This window comes from Antedon mediterranea, chromosome 9, assembly GCF_964355755.1.
Source record: "Antedon mediterranea chromosome 9, ecAntMedi1.1, whole genome shotgun sequence".
Lineage (NCBI taxonomy): Eukaryota > Metazoa > Echinodermata > Crinoidea > Comatulida > Antedonidae > Antedon > Antedon mediterranea.
In genome coordinates, this window is record NC_092678.1 from 9,534,492 (window position 1) to 9,558,679 (window position 24,188).

The 24,188-nt window shown below is 33.5% G+C and overlaps 2 protein-coding genes across 4 annotated transcripts; one reads left to right on the forward strand and one right to left on the reverse strand.

Annotated features, from left to right (window-relative positions):
- Positions 1 to 1,052: 1,052 nt before the first annotated feature.
- On the reverse strand, positions 1,053 to 5,703 carry LOC140058600 (uncharacterized). Of its 3 annotated transcripts, none has more exons than XR_011847027.1 (5): positions 4,681 to 5,703; positions 4,257 to 4,314; positions 3,767 to 3,853; positions 2,427 to 2,909; positions 1,053 to 2,347 (listed from the first exon to the last, which is right to left on the reverse strand). XR_011847027.1 is itself a non-coding variant. In XM_072104278.1 (5 exons), exons 3-5 carry the CDS (start codon positions 3,818 to 3,820, stop codon positions 1,993 to 1,995), a joined length of 648 nt encoding a protein of 215 aa, XP_071960379.1. In that variant the 5' UTR covers positions 3,821 to 3,853; positions 4,257 to 4,314; positions 4,681 to 5,703; the 3' UTR covers positions 1,053 to 1,992. The 3 variants fall into 3 exon arrangements, 2 of the variants coding, with proteins under 2 accessions (XP_071960379.1, XP_071960380.1); XM_072104278.1 differs by having other exon boundaries at positions 2,671 to 2,909; XM_072104279.1 differs by lacking the exon at positions 3,767 to 3,853 and having other exon boundaries at positions 2,671 to 2,909.
- A 36-nt stretch (positions 5,704 to 5,739) lies between these two features.
- On the forward strand, positions 5,740 to 11,758 carry LOC140058153 (uncharacterized). Its single transcript, XM_072103710.1, has one exon. The coding sequence runs from the start codon at positions 6,101 to 6,103 to the stop codon at positions 11,756 to 11,758; it is 5,658 nt and encodes a 1,885-aa protein (XP_071959811.1). The 5' UTR covers positions 5,740 to 6,100.
- The last annotated feature ends 12,430 nt before the right edge of the window (positions 11,759 to 24,188 follow it).

Consider the following 24,188-nt stretch of genomic DNA (forward strand, 5'->3'; position numbering starts at 1 on the left):
TCAATTATCATAATATAAACAAACGGGACCAAACAAACATGTAGGATGGCTTTTTTCGGTAAACGATTAAACAAATGACTAGACTATAATATGTAGTACTTTTTATTGTCTTATAATAAACAAGGGAGAGGTAGGGATCATAGCTATGTCTACGCTAGGCCGAAGTTTAAGCCAAACTAGTTAGAGGGCCTCCAGTCGTATTGTAGTACTGCTGTAGTAGTAGGCCTACTACTAGGCCTAGCCTATAGTTATATAGTTAATTGAAGTAGGTAGGCCTAGATAAAGTAGTCTAGGCCTAGTTTGAATGTTCAAGTACTTTAGTAATACTATCAAAGTATTCACAGCATTTAATCTGTAAAAGGCTCTCTAGACTAGTTGCTAGCTAGGCGAAAATAACATTATTATTGTTATACTGCCCTTAACTTAATAACACGTGGAGTAATAATAAGGATAAGGTCTTGTTGGATGAGGCCATCGATCAAGTTTACATTCCGTACAAGTTGTTCTGTTTTTCTGTTGTAAATTAGTATTTTCTATCAATCATCAACATTTGGTGTTGCGGCTATCGGGACATCAACCTCATTGGCTAATAAACAGCTCAGTGAATTTCGGCCACTGATCATGTCTGTTGCCGCATCCCTACTTACCAACAAAAAACACATCTCTTATAGACAATCGTCAATAAAAACAATTTTCAGAAAAAAATTTACAAATTAGGTCAGCCGAAACCAAATCAAATTACTAGAAAAAACTAAAAAATATTCATTTGATGCCAGGTAAACTGTGCCGATAGAAATGGTCATGGTGTACCCTAATGTAAAGAACATACTGTAAAGAAAATAATAAATCTTCTGAAACACCATTTTAAAAGCATTACCTTCGATTTCATAAAAGGAAGACACTGTCTTATCTACCATAAATATCATTTGAGAGACAAAAAAAATTCAAGAGTGAAACAAAACACAATACAATATTTGAAATTTTATTGATTACATCACACAGAGAGTGTCAATATTCCATTACATGAAATGCTTAAATTTGACTGGGAATTATGCAATGAACAATAAATATTTATTTAAAATAAGAAATAATAATTAATTTGATTTGAATTTATTAGGAAAATCATAAAATATACATACAAAGTAATAACATAATGAGGAAACTGGACAATTGACCAATGAAGCTAGGAGGTTTTGAATACCGGCAGACTAAAAACTGTCCATTTTAGAGGATTATCAAATGATCAATGTATTAAATAAATAAAAATATTAAATAATATTAATATAAAATCCTTTTTTTTAATATGACGAGACATGTTTATCAAAAATATTAGAATTCGTGGAAGGAAATATTTGATTCATATTAAAATGAATTATAGTGGAATTACTCTTGAAATATAAAATACTCATGACAAGAATATAGAAATCACAATTTAATGTACACATTTCATTGCAAAAGTTTCCCCTCTGCTTTTTTGTAAGGGCTTGGGACCTTCAAATACAAAGTGCAATGAATGATTTAATGTAAATTATAATGTAATTATATAAACTTATTGTAATAATATAAAAATTACAAAATAATTCACTACATTAACCATTGCTCTTTGGATTTGGCAGCATTAAAAACTTTTTTTTTATTATTATTTTTATTAACTTTATTGCACATTCAGAAAACCATTAGATATGGTGGCCCAATGGCCAAATTGCATAAAATATAAAATATTTTGTAAAAAGTGAAAATAAAATAACAGAACAAAACAAAAAATAGAAGATATATATATATATGAAACAGTATAAAAACTCTATCCATGGCTACAAAAATCATTTGGAATCATTCTTGTTGCTGTTTTTTTTTCCACTCTTGACGATGGTGACGGGTGGCAACCAATAGCCGATTTTCATGCTTCATCAGATGTTGCAGCACAATACCAATTTCCATAGTACTGAGTGTGGTTCTTATTTAACCTTGGTTGCTTACACTTTGAGCACACAATCACAGACATTCTTGGTTTGTACATTTTGATCGGTTTCCAATGTCTTTAGCCACTCGTTTTCTGTACAAGAGGGTAGTTCTAGGAATGCGAGTACTACTAGCCGCAGGGACTGATGGTGGTGGGTTTGCTATCTCGCCTGGAACTGGGATCGACAGTCTGTTTCCTAGAGTTGCTCGGCCGGAAGTGTTTTTTGGTTGGACAAATGTGAGAGATGGAGCGCTTGCAGGATCGTTTAGCACCGCTGGATTGGTTAAAGGTTCAAGTAGGGTATTATCAGAGACAAGTTTGGGTATTGTTGCTGAGATGCCAGATTCCAAAACTTGCTGCTCTTGCTTCTTTGATGTTCTTTTGTACCTGTAATAACATCAATAACAAGTTAAAACTCACCGCTGGATGAGTGTCGTATGATTTATCTCCATCAACTGAAGCTTACCAAACAACATCAGGTGTCCATTTGATAGCACTTTCCGACGAATGTTTTTGTAGCCTTTGCCGATTAGCGGCCAGCGCTGGAAATGTTTCCCTCCGATATATACGGTAGGCGGATACTCTTCACATAGTTTTGTAATAAGGCACTCCATATATCGATTGCAGTCCGGCCATTGGGCTGGTCCGGTGTTCTGACCTAAGAAGCATCTGTTAACCTACAAAGTGAAAAACGCAGGAAACTGCCTTACTGTCGAGTGCTTTCAACACCAGGTATTACAGCAGTCGTTTTACTTTTCTTGAACCTGCCTTTTGTGAGGTAATCGTGATGCCGTGCTTTGCGCTTAACGGTTTTGTCATACGCATCCAGGTTGTTCCACAACTTTGTGACATGTTCAGCATGACTTTGACTTATGACTTCACTGTCTTCCTTAAACTGCATAAGGTAGCAGCCTGGAATGCTGTCCAGTCCAGTGGAATCCTCAAGTTCCTAAATTTTGTTAAGAAAATATGAAAACAACATAAATTATAAGACTTTATGCATTGTATTGCAAAACAGAAACAAAATTTATGAGGTAAATAATAATAATATTTATTCGGTCATCAATGTAAAAACAAGCACGAATGTGGGGGTACAGCGAAAGAAGCTGTAATGACGTCATAAGACCATAAAGAGAAAATGTTTTATAAGGGAAATAAGAATAAAGGTGGGCGATACCCACAAAAGAGAAGAAAAACAAATGCTTTGAATCTCAACCAAAGTTACATTAAGCAAGTCTTCAATGTATCAATATTTGATTTGATCATCGGATGAGTTTGTAATTAATTTAATCCTGAGAATTCCATATAATTTGTAATTCTAACATGAAGCTATAAAATTAGATGATTCTACCATAGCATAACATAAATGGAGCATGATTGAGAAGAGACAGCATTATGTTATTATATGACATTTTTTGCTTTAAAAGTGACAATTGCTAGTATACAACAGGGAAGACAGGCAGGCCCGAGGTGCTCTGAATCTCTGATGTAGAATTACATCTCTGTCGTAGAAAGTTCCAGGAAGACATATGACACTATACAAGGAAAACCAAAAATAAAATTGATTATAACGTAATGTGCAGGTGGTAATTGTGTTGCCTTAATAACTTCTGTAGAAACTACCTTTCGATTGATCTGACCTTAGGTAGGTTGTCGGTGGTCATCTGAAACTAGAATACATCAAAACTGCCAAGTTGAGGAGTGAGGGAGGACGTCCTAATATCTCTGCATGCACACAATGTTCTGAACACAACCTTATTTTAAGTATTATGGAATAAAAATTTATTTGATTGATTAATGGATTACCTTGGGAATTACCTGAATACAGTAAATGCAACCAGTTACAATAGTTGTCATCATTAATGACCTCAACACCAACCCACATAGATGAAACTGAAAGTATAACAATGTAAATACAGTTGTTCTGAGTTCAGTAATGTGGGGGAAGTTAGTAATAACTAGCGTCAGAATAAACAACACAGGTACCAATAATAAAGCAGGAGTTCTCAACAGTTTTCAATCGTACGCCACATTGTAATTTACTAATAATGTTGTGTGCCAGAGATAGAATGTGAAGTCACAGGTGGGGGAACCAGCCGTGTAACAAGGGTGTTGTGTTGAATTGTGAACAAAGCATTATAGTCGACACTCCTACTAGTAAACAAAACAGAAACAAAATATTTCATCTCATATTTGATACAACACAGTTCGTTAAGTTGTGCAGTATTATTATTTAATTTGACATTTAATTAAATAAAACACATGCATACAAAACATACGTATTGTAAACTCTTACTTTTAAACTGCAAAAGGATGTTATGATGAAGAATATCCAGAATGTTAACAGCAACTAACTGTTGGTGGAAAATTAATGGCATATTAAAATATTAGAGTTTTCAGTTTATATTTATTAGACAACTGATAGACAAACTATATATAGATAGATATTACCCAAGTACAAATAATAATTCACTGTCAATTAATAATTTATAACTTTTTTTTTTTCATTTATAACAATATTTGTAAAAATTATACTAAACCTTTTGTTTAGATCAGCTTTTTGAAATAATGCCCTGCTATTTTAGGGTATTTAACATTAGCGTATACTCAGAGTATACATACAGAAGAGTTGGTGTTAAAAAGGAGAAAGCAGAAATAAAAATAACCTATTACAAGTAAAATAGTTTTTGCAAACTAGCTACAGTGTGGTTATAACTTACCAGGTCTAAATGTGTTTGTTGTAATAATGACTGCTAAAAACCATGACTCTGAAAGAAACTCAAAGTAACTCAAACTACATGTTAATCAACATCAAAACATATGAAAATAATAAGGTAGCATGTTGTGGTGGCTTTATCATTAACTAAAATACTGCCATGTTAGGATATGCTTGGGATTGGCTTCACGTTCTATTTCTGCCAATTTTCTGAATAATCTATTAAGCTACAGAATGCTAGAATTATGTTTAACCTGTCTGTGATTTGATGATCCATATATAACATCTTGAAAGGTCTTTCCTTGCATAGAAGACAAAACTACTGTTTTCATTAATTACTTTATAGAATTTTCTTTTTCTTTTTTTGTAACTTAAATTTACATTTCCTTTATTAAATCATTTAAAATAGTATAACATTTCAACAATTCATTATTAACACATGCTATGAATATAATATAGTCGACTCTCCAAATACTGGACTCTGAACTGAAAAAACCGAACACTCTCCCAATACCAGAATTGTCTTGAGGACCAGAAGACCCCAAATTCCTAAGCTTTTAATATTAAGAGAATTTTCCAAAGAATGTAGGGAAAGTTTTGTGTACCTGAGCAGACAGGTCTATTTTCAATAAGGTGATGGGACCAGGATAGCTTTATTTGCCAAGTCATGCATAACATATCGTTTGAGGGGCTTCATAAGCAGCCGCACATGTGGTTTAATCTTTTGTTTTAATTTAGCTGACTGAGACAATCACTACATAGTTGCACGCTTATCCACTTTAGCGGACTTCCTGCTATGCGGAACAGGATGTAAACTCGTTAAAAAACATTCCAAATACCAAACCGTTACGGAATCCAACATATTCTGCCAGGTGTCCGGTATTAGGAAAGTTGACTGTACAATAATGAATAATTTATCAACTACATATGTTATTAAACCACCACACAAACAATTAATGTTAAATATTAAACGATGAGACATGTTTTGTCTAAATCAACTAACAATTACTTATTAAGGGTATGTTCAGACTCTTGACGTAAAAGTACTACTTCTCCCTGTTACGGCTCATTTTTAGTTTAGCGCCCTCTATAATTAAAGGTTGTCTAATATGTCCGCTCACAAAGATAATGTGTTCTATGCGTAGGTCTATCTAGAAGAGACACAAACTTGAAACCATCATCATCATCATCATTATCATCATCAGTAAAGTCAGTCTTTATTCAATAGCTGATCATCATCAGCGTCATTATCGTGATCTTCATCACATCGGCAAGTTGCCATGGCCATCGCCATTGAGAGTTGAATAAAGTGTTTAAATTGATGCGTTACAAGTTGTCTGAGATTGTTTATTTGATTGTTCAAGTGAAAACCTACGCCCAACAGTAGAGGCTGTTACAGTTTCAAGTTTATATTCTAAAGTACGATGGCGTTATCAGATGAACGAGAACGCAAGTCCACTATCAAGGGACAAGAATATGCAACCGAAATGAAGTATAAAGCTCTTGGTATAGCCTGGAAGAACCTACAGAGGAGTTCGGAGGAGCTGAGAAACTATATGAATGAGAATCCGCCAGTGACGGAAGCAAGATTACGATACACAAAGTGGATGACTTCTTATGAAGCATTCATCCTGGCTAATGACCAATATTGCAACACACTTAATGAAGATGCCCTGCAAGATCATGACAATGATTGGTTTTGTGAAAAAACTGTTTATGCAGAAAATAGAAAGTCTGAAGCAGAAAAGTGGTTCTTGAGTAAGGAAGTAGTACAGCCTGTGGCAGGGAAGGCAAAGACATCCAAGTCTCGTAGTAGTATGAGATCTGTGGCTAGAAGACAGGAAGAGTTGAAGCGGTTAGAAGAATTGAAGAAGCAGAGTCGGATTCTGAAAGAAAAACAGGAAAGTGAGAAGAAAGTCAAACTGTTGGAAATCGAACTAGAGCAAGAGAAAGAGAGAAATGCTCTAGATAAGGAAATGGCAAGGTCAGAGGCCAGACAAGAGATGCTAGAAGAACTGGAAGCTGAAGAAATTTCTCTTAGTCAAGATTTGGAGGAAGAAGAAGCAAGCAGCTTGAGTGGGCCATCGTCAGGCGATGACCAGTCCTCCGTGAAGCAAACTGCAAGGATACCTTCAGTTGCAGTGTCACCCAAGGTTAACAAGGTCAAGCAACCCGCTGCTGAAAAACCAGAGAAAAGAGTTAACGACGCCATAGTAGAAATGAGGAAGCCCAAATTAGAAATAAAGAAGTTTAATGGAAATTGTATGGACTTTAACAAATTCATGCGACAATTCAAAACACGAATAGAAAGTGGCTGCACCAACGATGACAGAATGGCATATTTAGAACAATTCACTACAGGAGAGGCTCAACAAATTGTTATTGGATACTCCTACTTGGAAGCGGAAGTTGGTTATCCAGCTGCAATGAAAGAGTTGAAAAGACGTTACGGGGATCCAGAGGTGATCGCAAACTCATATGTAAAAAGGCTGCTATCTTGGGCACCCATCAAGGCAAATGATCCAAAGGCCCTAGATGAGTTTTCGGTGTTCCTTATGGAATGTAAGGCTGCTACACTCTGCGTTGGGAGTCTAGGTGTGTTAGAGTTCTCTGAAAACATAAGGATGACCATGGAGAAGCTTCCGCAATACTTGCATGATCGTTGGAGAAATGTGGTGGAGGTTCACCGAAATCAACAAAGGCCCATACGCTTCAGTGACATTGTAGACTTTACACAGAAAGAAGCCAAAAAGCTTAATGATCCGGTTTATGGCAAAACCCCGGTATCTCGTGAGACCACAGAGCTACAAAAGAACAAACGCTCGAATACCACATTTAGCGTTCAGTCATCCGACACAGCCAAACCCAAGATGTCGTGTCATTATTGTCAAGAGCAACACTGGCTGTCGCGTTGCCCTGGTTTTAAGGCTAAGTCTGTGGATGGCAGAAGGAAATTCGTACGAGAAAAGAAGCTTTGTTGGAATTGTTTTAATAAGGGACACTTTGCATCGTCTTGTCCGAAACCAAGTTTTTGTAAGATGTGTGCAGAAAAGCATTCGTCCTTCTTACATCCAGTCTCTCCTCCAAAGGGTGAGCATACCACAACACAGCCTGCTGAAAATCAAAAGGCAGCACCTCCTGAGACGCAAGCACATTCGTTACCAGCCACGTCCACGTCATTGGCAGTTGCAGGCAGCTACCAAAGAATTGGCTTGTCAGTTGTACCAGTCCAGGTTAAGGCTGAGGGAGGAAAATCTATAATTTCAACTTATGCTTTTCTAGACAATGGCTCGAATATTACATTTTGTACAGAAGCACTTGCGCAGAAGTTAGGTGTCAAGGGCAAAGGCGTTGACCTTAACCTTATGACAATGGATGGTCAATCTGTCACTAAATCGACAACAATATCTCTATCAGTGGCAAATCTAGATGGATCAAGTCAAGTAAAAATTCCAAGAGTATATACCAGACAATCCATACCAGTGTCAACAAACACTATTGCAAGTCAGGCAGAAGTTGATAGGTGGCCTCACCTGCAAGGAATATATATTCCGTCTATCACTGCAGAAATAGAGTTATTAATTGGTCAAGATGTACCGGAGGTACACCAACCTTATGAAGTGCGAGCCATGCAAAATGGCGGTCCATATGCCACTCGAACTCTGTTTGGCTGGGTGGTAAATGGCCCTTTGAGTTCTTGGCAAGAAAACAAGATATGCGGCTTCGTTGGGAATCTAGACGAGCAGTTCAGAAAATTCTGCAGCATCGAGTTCAATGACCTCGAATCAGATCAGGTGACAATGTCACAGAGTGACATACAGGCATTAACAAGTATGGAGGAATCTGTGACATACAAGGATGGACATTACCATGTTGCTATGCCTTGGAAGGCTCCCCCATCAACATTACCAAACAATCGTGTATTGGCCGAACGCCGACTCAAAACGTTGCAGGCTCGCCTTGAAAGGAGTAATGACACCCACAGCAAGTACACAGAATTTATGGAAACGTTAGTGGACAAGGGATATTCCAGGAAGGTTTCGGAGGTCATCGATGGATCAATTCCAAAATGGTATCTTCCGCACCACCCAGTTTTACACCCGCAGAAACCGGGAAAGCTAAGGGTTGTGTTCGACTGCTCTGCCAAGTTTCACGGAGTATGCCTAAATGACAAGTTAAACCAGGGACCAGACCTTACCAATTCATTAGTTGGAGTTTTAATGAGATTCCGTAGCTCTCCAGTTGCCTTTTGTGCCGATATTGAGAAAATGTTTTACCAGGTCAAGGTAAAGGAACAGGACTCAGACTTTCTCCGCTACTTGTGGTGGGAAATGGGAGATCTGAAGAAGGCACCACAGGAATACCAGATGCTAGTGCACCTGTTTGGTGGCCGATCATCTCCGAGTTGCGCCAACTTTGCGTTGAAGAAAACGATAAAGGACCATGGAAAGGACTACGATCCAATAATCACGCAGATAGCAGATAGGCATTTTTATGTTGACGATCTTCTATATGCGACAGACGACGAACAGTGTGCTATTGATATAGCCATTCAAGTAAAACAGTTGCTGGCAAGAGGAGGCTTTAACCTCACGAAATGGGTTTCAAACTCGAGAAAACTAGTGAGCACGCTGAGAGATAAGGGAGATTCAAACTCAGTTTCTTTATGTGGTGGAAACCAGCAACGTGCCTTGGGTGTTCGCTGGTTTGTCAGTGAAGATAGCTTGGGATATACCATATCTCCAACAACAAAGCCTGCGACTCGAAGGGGTATACTGTCAGTTGTTTCGTCTGTATTTGACCCGTTAGGGCTGGTATCACCGTTTATCCTCAAGGCAAAGTTATTAATGCAGGAGCTCTGTCGACTTGGTTATGATTGGGATTCAACAATCTCAATTGAATATGAGACTAGATGGCAACAGTGGCTTTTTGATCTGAAGAAGTTGGAGACTATTCGAATTCGACGATGCTACAAATCTGCAGAGTTTGGGACCGTAGTGCGTCGTGAACTGCATAGCTTTGGAGATGCATCATCCACAAGTTACGGAGCAGCATCATATCTCTACCAGAAGGATGAATCTGGAAACGTAAACCGCACCCTTGTTGCAGCAAAGTCCAGATTGGCTCCTCTTAAAGCTCAAACAATTCCCAGACTGGAGTTGCAGGCTGCACTGTTAGCAGCACGCTTGGACACAATGATAAGAGAAGAGCTTAAGGAAATTAAAATTGACCAGTCCGTGTGTTGGACCGACAGCACGTGTGTGCTCAGATATCTGAGCAACGATGAAACCAGGTTCAAAACATACGTGGGAAATCGAGTTTCGGCAATCCTTAGTAGGACAAACAAGGACCAATGGAGGTTTGTGAATTCAGCTGAAAATCCGGCCGACCTAGCTTCCCGTGGGATGACGGCAGAGGAAATGATGACGAGTGAAATGTGGTATTGCGGTCCAAAATTCCTCACACAAAATGATTCCAAGTGGCCAGAGATGCCAGACGATCTCGCCCTCAGAATGAATGACCCCGAAGTGAAGGGCGTAACAGCGTTAGTTGTGGCCGAAATCAACACCACTCTGGATGAAATAACTTCACAGTTTTCAAGTTGGAAGACACTGTCAAGAGTTACTGGCTGGGTGCTACGATTCACGAATAACTTAAAGAATGTTAAACACAAGAAAACGACAGTACAGAAGAGGACAAGCAATCAAGTTGTGGAACCTCTCTCAGTGGATGAACTGAAGGAAGCAGAACTGGTACTCATCAGACGTGCCCAGAAGCGTTCGTATCCTGAGGAATTCAGAAGCTTAGAGACAGGCAAGACAATAAAGTCAACTAGTCCACTAATTAGGTTGGACCCGAAATTAGAAAATGGTGTATTGAAGGTTGGAGGTCGACTGAGTATGGCCGATGTTAGTGGAGATCTGAAACATCAGATTATACTACCAAGGTCCAGTGATCTGACTATACTCATCTTAAGACACTACCACAACTGTACTGGGCACTCGGGCGTCAATCATGTCCTATCTGAGCTGAGGCAAATCTACTGGCCAGTAGGAGGACGAACAATGATCAAAGGGATCAGTAGGAAATGCGTTCAATGCAGAAGAAGAAATGCTCCAACAGCACATCAAAAAATGGCTGATCTGCCAGCCGAGAGAGTTACACCAGCGCACCCGCCTTTTACCTTTGTGGGGATTGATTGCTTTGGACCATTTAAGGTTAAAAATGCTAGATCAGTGCTGAAAAGATATGGAGTGATTTTTACCTGCTTATCAATCAGAGCAGTGCATCTGGAGGTCGCGTCATCATTGGACACAAACTCATTCTTAAATGCTTATCGACGTTTCGTTGCTAGGAGAGGCGTACCAAAGCATATCCGGTCTGACAATGGAGGAAATTTTATTATGGGGCAAAAGGAGCTTCGATCGGCCATTAATGATTGGAATCAAGGACAGATACACCAATACCTCTCGCAGAATCACGTGGAATGGAAATTCAATCCTCCGGCAGCTTCCCATCAAGGTGGGGTTTGGGAAAGATGCATTCGCACAGTACGCAAGGTGCTCAGCTCGCTGATGGAAGAACAAACAATCAACGATGAAACATTGCAGATGCTGTTCTGTGAAGTCGAAACGATAGTGAATGGGAGACCAATAACAAAGGTGTCAGATGATCCAAAAGACAATGAGGCATTAACACCGAATCATCTTTTACTATTGCGAGCAGGTCCCAGCCTTCCACCAGGACGATTTGTTGCAGACGATTGCTACGTGAGAAGGCGCTGGCGCCAAACTCAGTATCTCGCAGATGTTTTCTGGCGTCGCTGGCTCCGGGAATATTTGCCTGCACTTCAAGAGCGACAGAAATGGTGTAAAAAACAGCAGAATGTTGCGATTGGCGACATTGTTTTGGTTCATGACCCATCGGGTCCACGATGCTCGTGGCCGCTTGCTCAAGTGATAGAGGTGCTCCAGAATGATTCAGATGGAATGGTGCGTTCTGTGAGATTGAAAACGTCGGTTGGAACTCTAGTAAGACCAATCACTAAGATCATACTTCTAGAAGTCAACGGAAATGATTAGACATGCACATTGTGCGATGTTTGCCAGTGATATATTTGGATTTGGCTTATGTGAACTTTATAAGAGACTTATTACCTTTATTGTTTGTCGTTACCCGTAACATATGTATATATAGTAAAGGCTCGATTTAATCGCCTTTAAGGGGCCGGGATGTTACGGCTCATTTTTAGTTTAGCGCCCTCTATAATTAAAGGTTGTCTAATATGTCCGCTCACAAAGATAATGTGTTCTATGCGTAGGTCTATCTAGAAGAGACACAAACTTGAAACCATCATCATCATCATCATTATCATCGTCAGTAAAGTCAGTCTTTATTCAATAGCTGATCATCATCAGCGTCATTATCGTGATCTTCATCACATCGGCAAGTTGCCATGGCCATCGCCATTGAGAGTTGAATAAAGTGTTTAAATTGATGCGTTACAAGTTGTCTGAGATTGTTTATTTGATTGTTCAAGTGAAAACCTACGCCCAACAGTAGAGGCTGTTACACTCCCTACCATCCACAAACCGAGGAATTAGTGGAAAGCTTTAATGGCACCCTTAAGTGTATGGTTTGTTCAGGATGATCCCCGGGAATGGAATAAATTGCTTCCGTACCTATTATTTGCTTATAGGTAGATACCGCAGGAGTCTACTGGGTTCTCCCCACATGATACGTCCACCTAGGGATAGTATGACTGATAACCACATCATGGAGGAAATAAAGTTCATCAGTTTTTATATGAGAAAACAAATTTGTTATCCTTACTCTGTAGAGATAGTCAACTGAAGGCAAACAGACACAAGTGATTCTGCTAACTTTTCTAATCAGACGATCTATTAATTCTTTATCTTTGTTAAAAGCAATTTCTCCCCATCCCGTTAAGCAATAACTCCAAACCCCACAAACAACTGACGTATAAAAGATATTGATGGTTTTGTTACTCACATTAAAAGCATTTACATACGAGTATTTAATTTCTTACTAATATATTCTAAATATTCAGAAAAATTTAATCTATCTCTACATGATTACCATCAATAATGAATGAATAATATCAGTAGATGCCCTAAATTTATTACGAAAATCTATTACCATTTCTTTGGTCTTAGAATAGCAGTATTAAGTTTAAGATGGTTTTTATTACAAAAACCTTACAAACCGGTCAATTTCAGCTTTATAATAACCATAGTTGTCATGTTTGACCCAGGATGGCTGTGTCATCAGCTAATTTGATAACAGGACAATCTGGGTGATCGGACTTAAAGTCTGAAGTGAACACAGTGAATAGGAAAGGGGCTAAAACTGTGCCCTGTGGGGAACCTGTGTTACTAAACAATAATTTCATATTTAACTTCGCTGTTCAGTTTAATATATTGATATCTATGTGTCAACAAAATTAAGTACAAGGCCATTCAACTTATTAGGTACGTTGGCATTTATCAAATTATTTGTCAACAGATGAAGGCCGATGATAGATCAAAATACATTATTCTGACACTGTGTTGGTGTTTGTACCCTCTAAATGAGAATAATGTATAACGTTCGTGTAATATTGATCCATTGCGATTGATTATTGCGATTAAAATCATCATTTATTATAATATAAGCATCAGCGTATTTGGCTTCAATATCTAAGATAACATCATTTATTTCACAAAGGACCTCTTTTCCAAGATTAGTGTGCGGAATGTAGATGGAAATGTTCATAATAACTGAAAATTCGCATGGAAAAACTACTGTAATAAAGCATGACGTACACCCAGTTAGACAAAAAGCTTATCCAATTCATCAGGCTAAGTTAGGCAAAGTAAAAGAAGAGTCTCACTGTCCAAAACGGGACGGTACAGCTCGCTTTAACATGAATTACAAAAAAATGCATATCCAATGCCACGGATAAATGAAATAATAGGCAGGGTTGGTACTACTAAATTTATAACGAAATTAGATTGATGTAGAAGGTTCCTAACTGAACGGTCAAAACCATATACAGCTTTTTCAACACCAATGGTTTTGTAACAATTTAAGTGTTAGGCCAAGAGTCTGGACATACCCTAAATAACCACAGTACATATGTTGTTTAAATCAGTTCAACAATTCTGATTAAACCATGACACATGTTTTGTTTAAATCAGGTCAGCAATTACTGATTAAACTATGACACATGTTTTGTTTAAATCAACTAAGCAACTAATGTCTAAAAAACCACACATGATTTGTTTAAACATGGAGTAAATATAACTCTATGGTTTAAATCAGTTCAACAATTACTGATTAAACCAGGACACATGTTTTGTTTAAATCAACTAAGCAAACTGATTAAACCACCACACATGTTTTGTTTAAATCAGGTCAACAATTACTGATTAAACCATGACATATGTTTTGTTTAAATCAGGTCAACAATTACTTATCCATGACACATGTTTTGTTTAAATCAACTAAGCAACTAATGTCTAAAAAACCACACATGTTTTGTTTAAACATGGAGTAAATATAACTCTATGGTTTAAATCAGTTCAACAATTACTGATTAAACCAGGACACATGTTTTGTTTAAATCAACTAAGCAAACTGATTAAACCACCACACATGTTTTGTTTAAATCAGGTCAACAATTACTGATTAAACCATGACATATGTTTTGTTTAAATCAGGTCAACAATTACTTATCCATGACACATGTTTTGTTTAAATCAACTAAGCAACTAATGTCTAAAAAACCACACATGTTTTGTTTAAACATGGAGTAAATATAACTCCATGGTTTAAATCAGTTCAACAATTACTGATTAAACCATGACACATGTTTTGTTTAAATCAACTAAGCAAACTGATTAAACCACAACACATGTTTTGTTTAAATCAGGTCAACAATTAATGATTAAACCATGACATATGTTTTGTTTAAATCAGGTCAACAATTACTGATTAAACCATGACACATGTTTTGTTTAAATCAGTTCAACACTTACTTATTAAACCATGACACATGTTTTGTTTAAATCAACTAAGCAACTAATGTCTAAAAAACCACACATGTTTTGTTTAAACATGGAGTAAATATAACTCCATGGTTTAAATCAGTTATACAATTACTGATTAAATCATGACACATGTTTTGTTTAAATCAACTAAGCAACTAATATCTAAAAAACCACACACGTTTTGTTTAAACATGGAGTAAATATAACTCCATGGTTTAAATGGTGATTTGTTTATGAAAAGTAAAAAACAAAAAGTAATACTACTAAAACATGGGGGAATTATAAATAGTATTCTTAAAGGCAAAAGTCAGACTGTTCATGAAATTATTCCAGATAAACTTAAAGAATCATTAAATGATGTTAATATTGAATGTAATTCCAATGAACAAAAAGCCGACTTGTTTAATGATTATTTTGTAAATATCGGCAGAAATTAGCAAGCAAGATTGATTGTTCTCAAAAAAGTTCCAATGATTATTTGAAAAATTCAATTAGTTCCTCTTTTATTTTGGAAACCTGTTTTAGAATTTAAAGAATTATTAAGAAATATAGATATAAAAAAGTCCACTTGACATGACCAGTTATCTGCTAGATTAATTAAGGATTCATCTATTGTTATTGCAAAGCCATTAAAATATATTATTAACTTATAACTTGTCACAGGTGTTTTTCATGATGACTTGAAGGTGGCACAAGTGACTCCAATTTTTAAAAAGGGTTATAAGGATATCCTTGGAAATTATCTAAACTGTTACTGACTACATTTTGACTATACAGTCCATTGATTATTCTACTATGTATTTGCAGTTTAAATTCTCTAAACTGTTACTGAATAATCAACTGTCTTTTGACTAGACAATTCACTTATTATTCTACTATGTATTTGCAGTTTAAATTCTCTAAACTGTTACTGACTAATCAACTACTTTTGACTAGACAATTCACTGATTATTCTACTATGTATTTGCAGTTTAAATTATCTAAACTGTTACTGAATAATCAACTGTCTTTTGACTAAACAATTCACTGATTATTCTACTATGTATTTACAGTTTAAATTCTCTAAACTGTTACTGAATAATCAACTGTCTTTTGACTAAACAATTCACTGATTATTCTACTATGTATTTACAGTTTAAATTCTCTAAACTGTTACTGAATAATAAACGGTCTTTTGACTAAACAATTCACTGATTATTCTACTATGTATTTACAGTTTAAATTCTCTAAACTGTTACTGATTAATCAACTACATTTTGACTAGACAATTCACTGATTATTCTACTATGTATTTGGATTTTAAATTCTCTAAACTGTTACTGACTAATCAACTGTCTTTTGACTAAACAATTCACTGATTATTCTACTATGTATTTGCAGTTTAAATTCTCTAAACTGTTACTGAATAATCAACTGTCTTTTGACTAAACAATTCACTGATTATTCTACTATGTATTTGAAGTTTAAATTATCTAAACTGTTACTGACTAATCAACTACTTTTGACTAGACAATTCACTGATTATTCTACTATGTATTTGCAGTTTAAATTCTCTAAACTGTTACTGACTAATCAACTACATTTCGACTAGACAATTCACTGATTATTCTACTATGTATTTGCAGTTTAAATTCTCTAAACTGTTACTGAATAATAAACGGTCTTTTGACTAAACAATTCACTGATTATTCTACTATGTATTTGCAGTTTAAATTATCTAAACTGTTACTGAATAATCAACTACATTTTGACTAGACAATTCACTGATTATTCTACTATGTATTTGCAGTTTAAATTCTCTAAACTGTTACTGACTAATCAACTACATTTTGACTAGACAATTCACTGATTATTCTACTATGTATTTGCAGTTTAAATTCTCTAAACTGTTACTGAATAATCAACTGTATTTTGACTAGACAATTCATTGATTATTCTACTATTTACACATAGTTTAAATTCTCTAAACTGTTACTGAATAATCAACTGTATTTTGACTAAACAATTCATTGATTATTCTACTATTTACACACAGTTTAAATTCTCTAAACTGTTACTGACTAATCAACTGTCTTTTGACTAAACAATTCACTGATTATTCTACTATGTATTTGCAGTTTAAATTATCTAAACTGTTACTGAATAATAAACGGTCTTTTGACTAGACAATTCACTGATTATTCTACTATTTACACACAGTTTAAATTCCCTAAACTGTTACTGACTAATAAACTGTCTTTTGACTAAACAATTCACTGATTATTCTACTATGTATTTGCAGTTTAAATTATCTAAACTGTTACTGAATAATAAACGGTCTTTTGACTAGACAATTCACTGATTATTCTACTATTTACACACAGTTTAAATTCCCTAAACTGTTACTGACTAATCAACTGTCTTTTGACTAAACAATTCACTGATTATTCTACTATGTATTTGCAGTTTAAATTATCTAAACTGTTACTGAATAATAAACGGTCTTTTGACTAGACAATTCACTGATTATTCTACTATTTACACACAGTTTAAATTCCCTAAACTGTTACTGACTAATCAACTGTCTTTTGACTAAACAATTCACTGATTATTCTACTATGTATTTGCAGTTTAAATTATCTAAACTGTTACTGAATAATCAACTGTATTTTGACTAAACAATTCACTGATTATTCTACTATGTATTTGCAGTTTAAATTCTATAAACTGTTACTGAATAATAAACGGTCTTTTGACTAAACAATTCACTGATTATTCTACTATGTATTTACAGTTTAAATTCTCTAAACTGTTACTGAATAATCAACTGTCTTTTGACTAGACAATTCACTGATTATTCTACTATTTACACACAGTTTAAATTCCCTAAACTGTTACTGACTAATCAACTGTCTTTTGACTAGACAATTCACTGATTATTCTACTATGTATTTGCAGTTTAAATTATCTAAACTGTTACTGACTAATCAACTACATTTTGACCAGACAATTCACTGATTATTCTACTATGTATTTGCAGTTTAAATTATCTAAACTGTTACTGAATAATCAACTGTCTTTTGACTAGACAATTCACTGATTATTCTATGTGTTTGCAGTTTAAATTCTCTAAACTGTTACTGAATAATCAACTGTCTTTTGACTAAAAAATTCACTGATTATTCTACTATGTATTTGCAGTTTAAATTCTCTAAACTGTTACTGAATAATCAACTGTCTTTTGACTAAAAAATTCACTGATTATTCTACTATGTATTTGCAGTTTAAATTCTCTAAACTGTTACTGAATAATCAACTGTCTTTTGACTAAAAAATTCACTGATTATTCTACTATGTATTTGCAGTTTAAATTCTCTAAACTGTTACTGAATAATCAACTGTATTTTGACTAGACAATTCATTGATTATTCTACTATTTACACATAGTTTAAATTCTCTAAACTGTTACTGAATAATCAACTGTATTTTGACTAAACAATTCATTGATTATTCTACTATTTACACACAGTTTAAATTCTCTAAACTGTTACTGACTAATCAACTGTCTTTTGACTAAACAATTCACTGATTATTCTACTATGTATTTGCAGTTTAAATTATCTAAACTGTTACTGAATAATAAACGGTCTTTTGACTAGACAATTCACTGATTATTCTACTATTTACACACAGTTTAAATTCCCTAAACTGTTACTGACTAATCAACTGTCTTTTGACTAAACAATTCACTGATTATTCTACTATGTATTTGCAGTTTAAATTATCTAAACTGTTACTGAATAATAAACGGTCTTTTGACTAGACAATTCACTGATTATTCTACTATTTACACACAGTTTAAATTCCCTAAACTGTTACTGACTAATCAACTGTCTTTTGACTAAACAATTCACTGATTATTCTACTATGTATTTGCAGTTTAAATTATCTAAACTGTTACTGAATAATAAACGGTCTTTTGACTAGACAATTCACTGATTATTCTACTATTTACACACAGTTTAAATTCCCTAAACTGTTACTGACTAATCAACTGTCTTTTGACTAAACAATTCACTGATTATTCTACTATGTATTTGCAGTTTAAATTATCTAAACTGTTACTGAATAATCAACTGTATTTTGACTAAACAATTCACTGATTATTCTACTATGTATTTGCAGTTTAAATTCTATAAACTGTTACTGAATAATAAACAGTCTTTTGACTAAACAATTCACTGATTATTCTACTATGTATTTACAGTTTAAATTCTCTAAACTGTTACTGAATAATCAACTGTCTTTTGACTAGACAATTCACTGATTATTCTACTATGTATTTGCAGTTTAAATTATCTAAACTGTTACTGACTAATCAACTACATTTTGACTAGACAATTCACTGATTATTCTACTATGTATTTGCAGTTTAAATTATCTAAACTGTTACTGAATAATCAACTGTCTTTTGACTAGACAATTCACTGATTATTCTATGTGTTTGCAGTTTAAATTCTCTAAACTGTTACTGAATAATCAACTGTCTTTTGACTAAAAAATTCACTGATTATTCTACTATGTATTTGCAGTTTAAATTCTCTAAACTGTTACTGAATAATCAACTGTCTTTTGACTAAAAAATTCACTGATTATTCTACTATGTATTTGCAGTTTAAATTCTCTAAACTGTTACTGAATAATCAACTGTCTTTTGACTAAAAAATTCACTGATTATTCTACTATGTATTTGCAGTTTAAATTCTCTAAACTGTTACTGAATAATCAACTGTATTTTGACTAGACAATTCATTGATTATTGTACTATTTACACACAGTTTAAATTATCTAAACTGTTACTGACTAATCAACTACTTTTGACTAGACAATTCACTGATTATTCTACTATGTATTTGCAGTTTAAATTATCTAAACTGTTACTGACTAATCAACTACTTTTGACTAGACAATTCACTTATTATTCTACTATGTATTTGCAGTTTAAATTATCTAAACTGTTACTGACTAATCAACTACTTTTGACTAGACAATTCACTGATTATTCTACTATGTATTTGCAGTTTAAATTATCTAAACTGTTACTGACTAATCAACTACATTTCGACTAGACAATTCACTGATTATTCTACTATGTATTTGCAGTTTAAATTATCTAAACTGTTACTGACTAATCAACTACATTTTGACTAGACAATTCACTGATTATTCTACTATGTATTTGCAGTTTAAATTCTCTAAACTGTTACTGACTAATCAACTACATTTTGACTAAACAATTCACTGATTATTCTAATATGTATTTGCAGTTTAAATTCTCTAAACTGTTAAGTGTTACTGAATAATCAACTGTCTTTTGACTAAAAAATTCACTGATTATTCTACTATGTATTTGCAGTTTAAATTCTCTAAACTGTTACTGAATAATAAACGGTCTTTTGACTAGACAATTCATTGATTATTGTACTATTTAGACACAGTTTAAATTCTCTAAACTGTTACTGACTAATCAACTGCCTTTTGACTAGACAATTCACTGATTATTCTACTATGTATTTGCAGTTTAAATTATCTAAACTGTTACTGAATAATAAACGGTCTTTTGACTAGACAATTCACTGATTATTCTACTATTTACACACAGTTTAAATTCCCTAAACTGTTACTGACTAATCAACTACATTTTGACTAGACAATTCACTGATTATTCTACTATGTATTTGCAGTTTAAATTATCTAAACTGTTACTGACTAATCAACTACATTTTGACTAGACAATTCACTGATTATTCTACTATGTATTTGCAGTTTAAATTCTCTAAACTGTTACTGAATAATCAACTGTATTTTGACTAGACAATTCATTGATTATTGTACTATTTACACACAGTTTAAATTATCTAAACTGTTACTGACTAATCAACTACTTTTGACTAGACAATTCACTGATTATTCTACTATGTATTTGCAGTTTAAATTCTCTAAACTGTTACTGAATAATCAACTGTATTTTGACTAGACAATTCATTGATTATTGTACTATTTACACACAGTTTAAATTATCTAAACTGTTACTGACTAATCAACTACTTTTGACTAGACAATTCACTGATTATTCTACTATGTATTTGCAGTTTAAATTATCTAAACTGTTACTGACTAATCAACTACTTTTGACTAGACAATTCACTGATTATTCTACTATGTATTTGCAGTTTAAATTATCTAAACTGTTACTGACTAATCAACTACATTTCGACTAGACAATTCACTGATTATTCTACTATGTATTTGCAGTTTAAATTATCTAAACTGTTACTGACTAATCAACTACTTTTGACTAAACAATTCACTGATTATTCTACTATGTATTTGCAGTTTAAATTCTCTAAACTGTTACTGACTAATCAACTACATTTCGACTAGACAATTCACTGATTATTCTACTATGTATTTGCAGTTTAAATTATCTAAACTGTTACTGATTAATCAACTACATTTCGACTAGACAATTCACTGATTATTCTACTATGTATTTGCAGTTTAAATTATCTAAACTGTTACTGACTAATCAACTACATTTTGACTAGACAATTCACTGATTATTCTACTATGTATTTGCAGTTTAAATTCTCTAAACTGTTACTGAATAATAAACGGTCTTTTGACTAAACAATTCACTGATTATTCTACTATGTATTTGCAGTTTAAATTCTCTAAACTGTTACTGACTAATCAACTGCCTTTTGACTAGACAATTCACTGATTATTCTACTATGTATTTACAGTTTAAATTCTCTAAACTGTTACTGACTAATCAACTACATTTTGACTAAACAATTCACTGATTATTCTACTATGTATTTGCAGTTTAAATTATCTAAACTGTTACTGACTAATCAACTACTTTTGACTAGACAATTCACTGATTATTCTACTATGTATTTACAGTTTAAATTCCCTAAACTGTTACTGAATAATCAACTACATTTTGACTAAAAAATTCACTGATTATTATACTATGTATTTGCAGTTTAAATTCTCTAAACTGTTACTGAATAATCAACTGTATTTTGACTAGACAATTCATTGATTATTGTACTATTTAGACACAGTTTAAATTATCTAAACTGTTACTGACTAATCAACTGCCTTTTGACTAAACAATTCACTGATTATTCTACTATGTATTTGCAGTTTAAATTCTCTAAACTGTTACTGAATAATCAACTGCCTTTTGACTAAACAATTCACTGATTATTCTACTATGTATTTGCAGTTTAAATTCTCCAAACTGTTACTGACTAATCAACTACATTTCGACTAGACAATTCACTGATTATTCTACTATTTGCAGTTTAAATTATCTAAACTGTTACTGACTAATCAACTACTTTTGACTAGACAATTCACTGATTATTCTACTATGTATTTGCAGTTTAAATTCTCTAAACTGTTACTGACTAATCAACTACTTTTGACTAGACAATTCACTGATTATTCTACTATGTATTTGCAGTTTAAATTATCTAAACTGTTACTGACTAATCAACTACATTTCGACTAGACAATTCACTGATTATTCTAATATGTATTTGCAGTTTAAATTCTCTAAACTGTTACTGAATAATCAACTGTATTTCGACTAAACAATTCATTGATTATTGTACTATTTACCAACAGTTTAAATTATCTAAACTGTTACTGAATAATCAACTGTCTTTTGACTAAAAAATTCACTTATTATTCTACTATGTATTTGCAGTTTAAATTCTCTAAACTGTTACTGAATAATCAACTGTATTTTGACTAGACAATTCATTGATTATTGTACTATTTACACACAGTTTAAATTATCTAAACTGTTACTGACTAATCAACTACTTTTGACTAGACAATTCACTGATTATTCTACTATGTATTTGCAGTTTAAATTATCTAAACTGTTACTGATTAATCAACTACATTTCGACTAGACAATTCACTGATTATTCTACTATGTATTTGCAGTTTAAATTATCTAAACTGTTACTGATTAATCAACTACATTTCGACTAGACAATTCACTGATTATTCTACTATGTATTTGCAGTTTAAATTATCTAAACTGTTACTGATTAATCAACTACATTTCGACTAGACAATTCACTGATTATTCTACTATGTATTTGCAGTTTAAATTATCTAAACTGTTACTGACTAATCAACTACTTTTGACTAGACAATTCACTGATTATTCTACTATGTATTTGCAGTTTAAATTCTCTAAACTGTTACTGAATAATCAACTACTTTTGACTAGACAATTCACTGATTATTCTACTATGTATTTGCAGTTTAAATTCTCTAAACTGTTACTGAATAATCAACTGTCTTTTGACTAGACAATTCACTTATTATTCTACTATTTACACACAGTTTAAATTATCTAAACTGTTACTGACTAATCAACTACATTTTGATTAAACAATTTACTGATTATTCTACTATGTATTTGCAGTTTAAATTATCTAAACTTTTACTGACTAATCAACTACTTTTGACTAGACAATTCACTGATTATTCTACTATGTATTTGCAGTTTAAATTATCTAAACTGTTACTGACTAATCAACTACTTTTGACTAGACAATTAACTGATTATTCTACTATGTATTTGCAGTTTAAATTCTCTAAACTGTTACTCAATAATCAACTGTCTTTTGACTAGACAATTCACTGATTATTCTACTATGTATTTGCAGTTTAAATTATCTAAACTGTTACTGATTAATCAACTACATTTCGACTAGACAATTCACTGATTATTCTACTATTTACACACAGTTTAAATTCTCTAAACTGTTCCTGAATAATCAACTGTATTTTGACTAAACAATTCACTGATTATTCTACTATGTATTTGCAGTTTAAATTCTCTAAACTGTTACTGATTAATCAACTACATTTCGACTAGACAATTCACTGATTATTCTACTATGTATTTACAGTTTAAATTCTCTAAACTGTTACTGACTAATCAACTACATTTTGAATAAACAATTCACTGATTATTCTAATATGTATTTGCAGTTTAAATTATCTAAACTGTTACTGATTAATCAACTACATTTCGACTAGACAATTCACTGATTATTCTACTATGTATTTGCAGTTTAAATTATCTAAACTGTTACTGATTAATCAACTACATTTCGACTAGACAATTCACTGATTATTCTACTATGTATTTGCAGTTTAAATTATCTAAACTGTTACTGACTAATCAACTACATTTTGACTAGACAATTCACTGATTATTCTACTATGTATTTGCAAATCTTCATAGTTCTATAGAAAACTTGCAATGCTTTTAAATAATTTCTTGCTACTGCATGCCACTGAAATTAAAAACATAAACCTACCTTTGGATGGATCCTCCTCATTTTGTCATATAACTGTTGAAATTCATAGTAATGGAGAA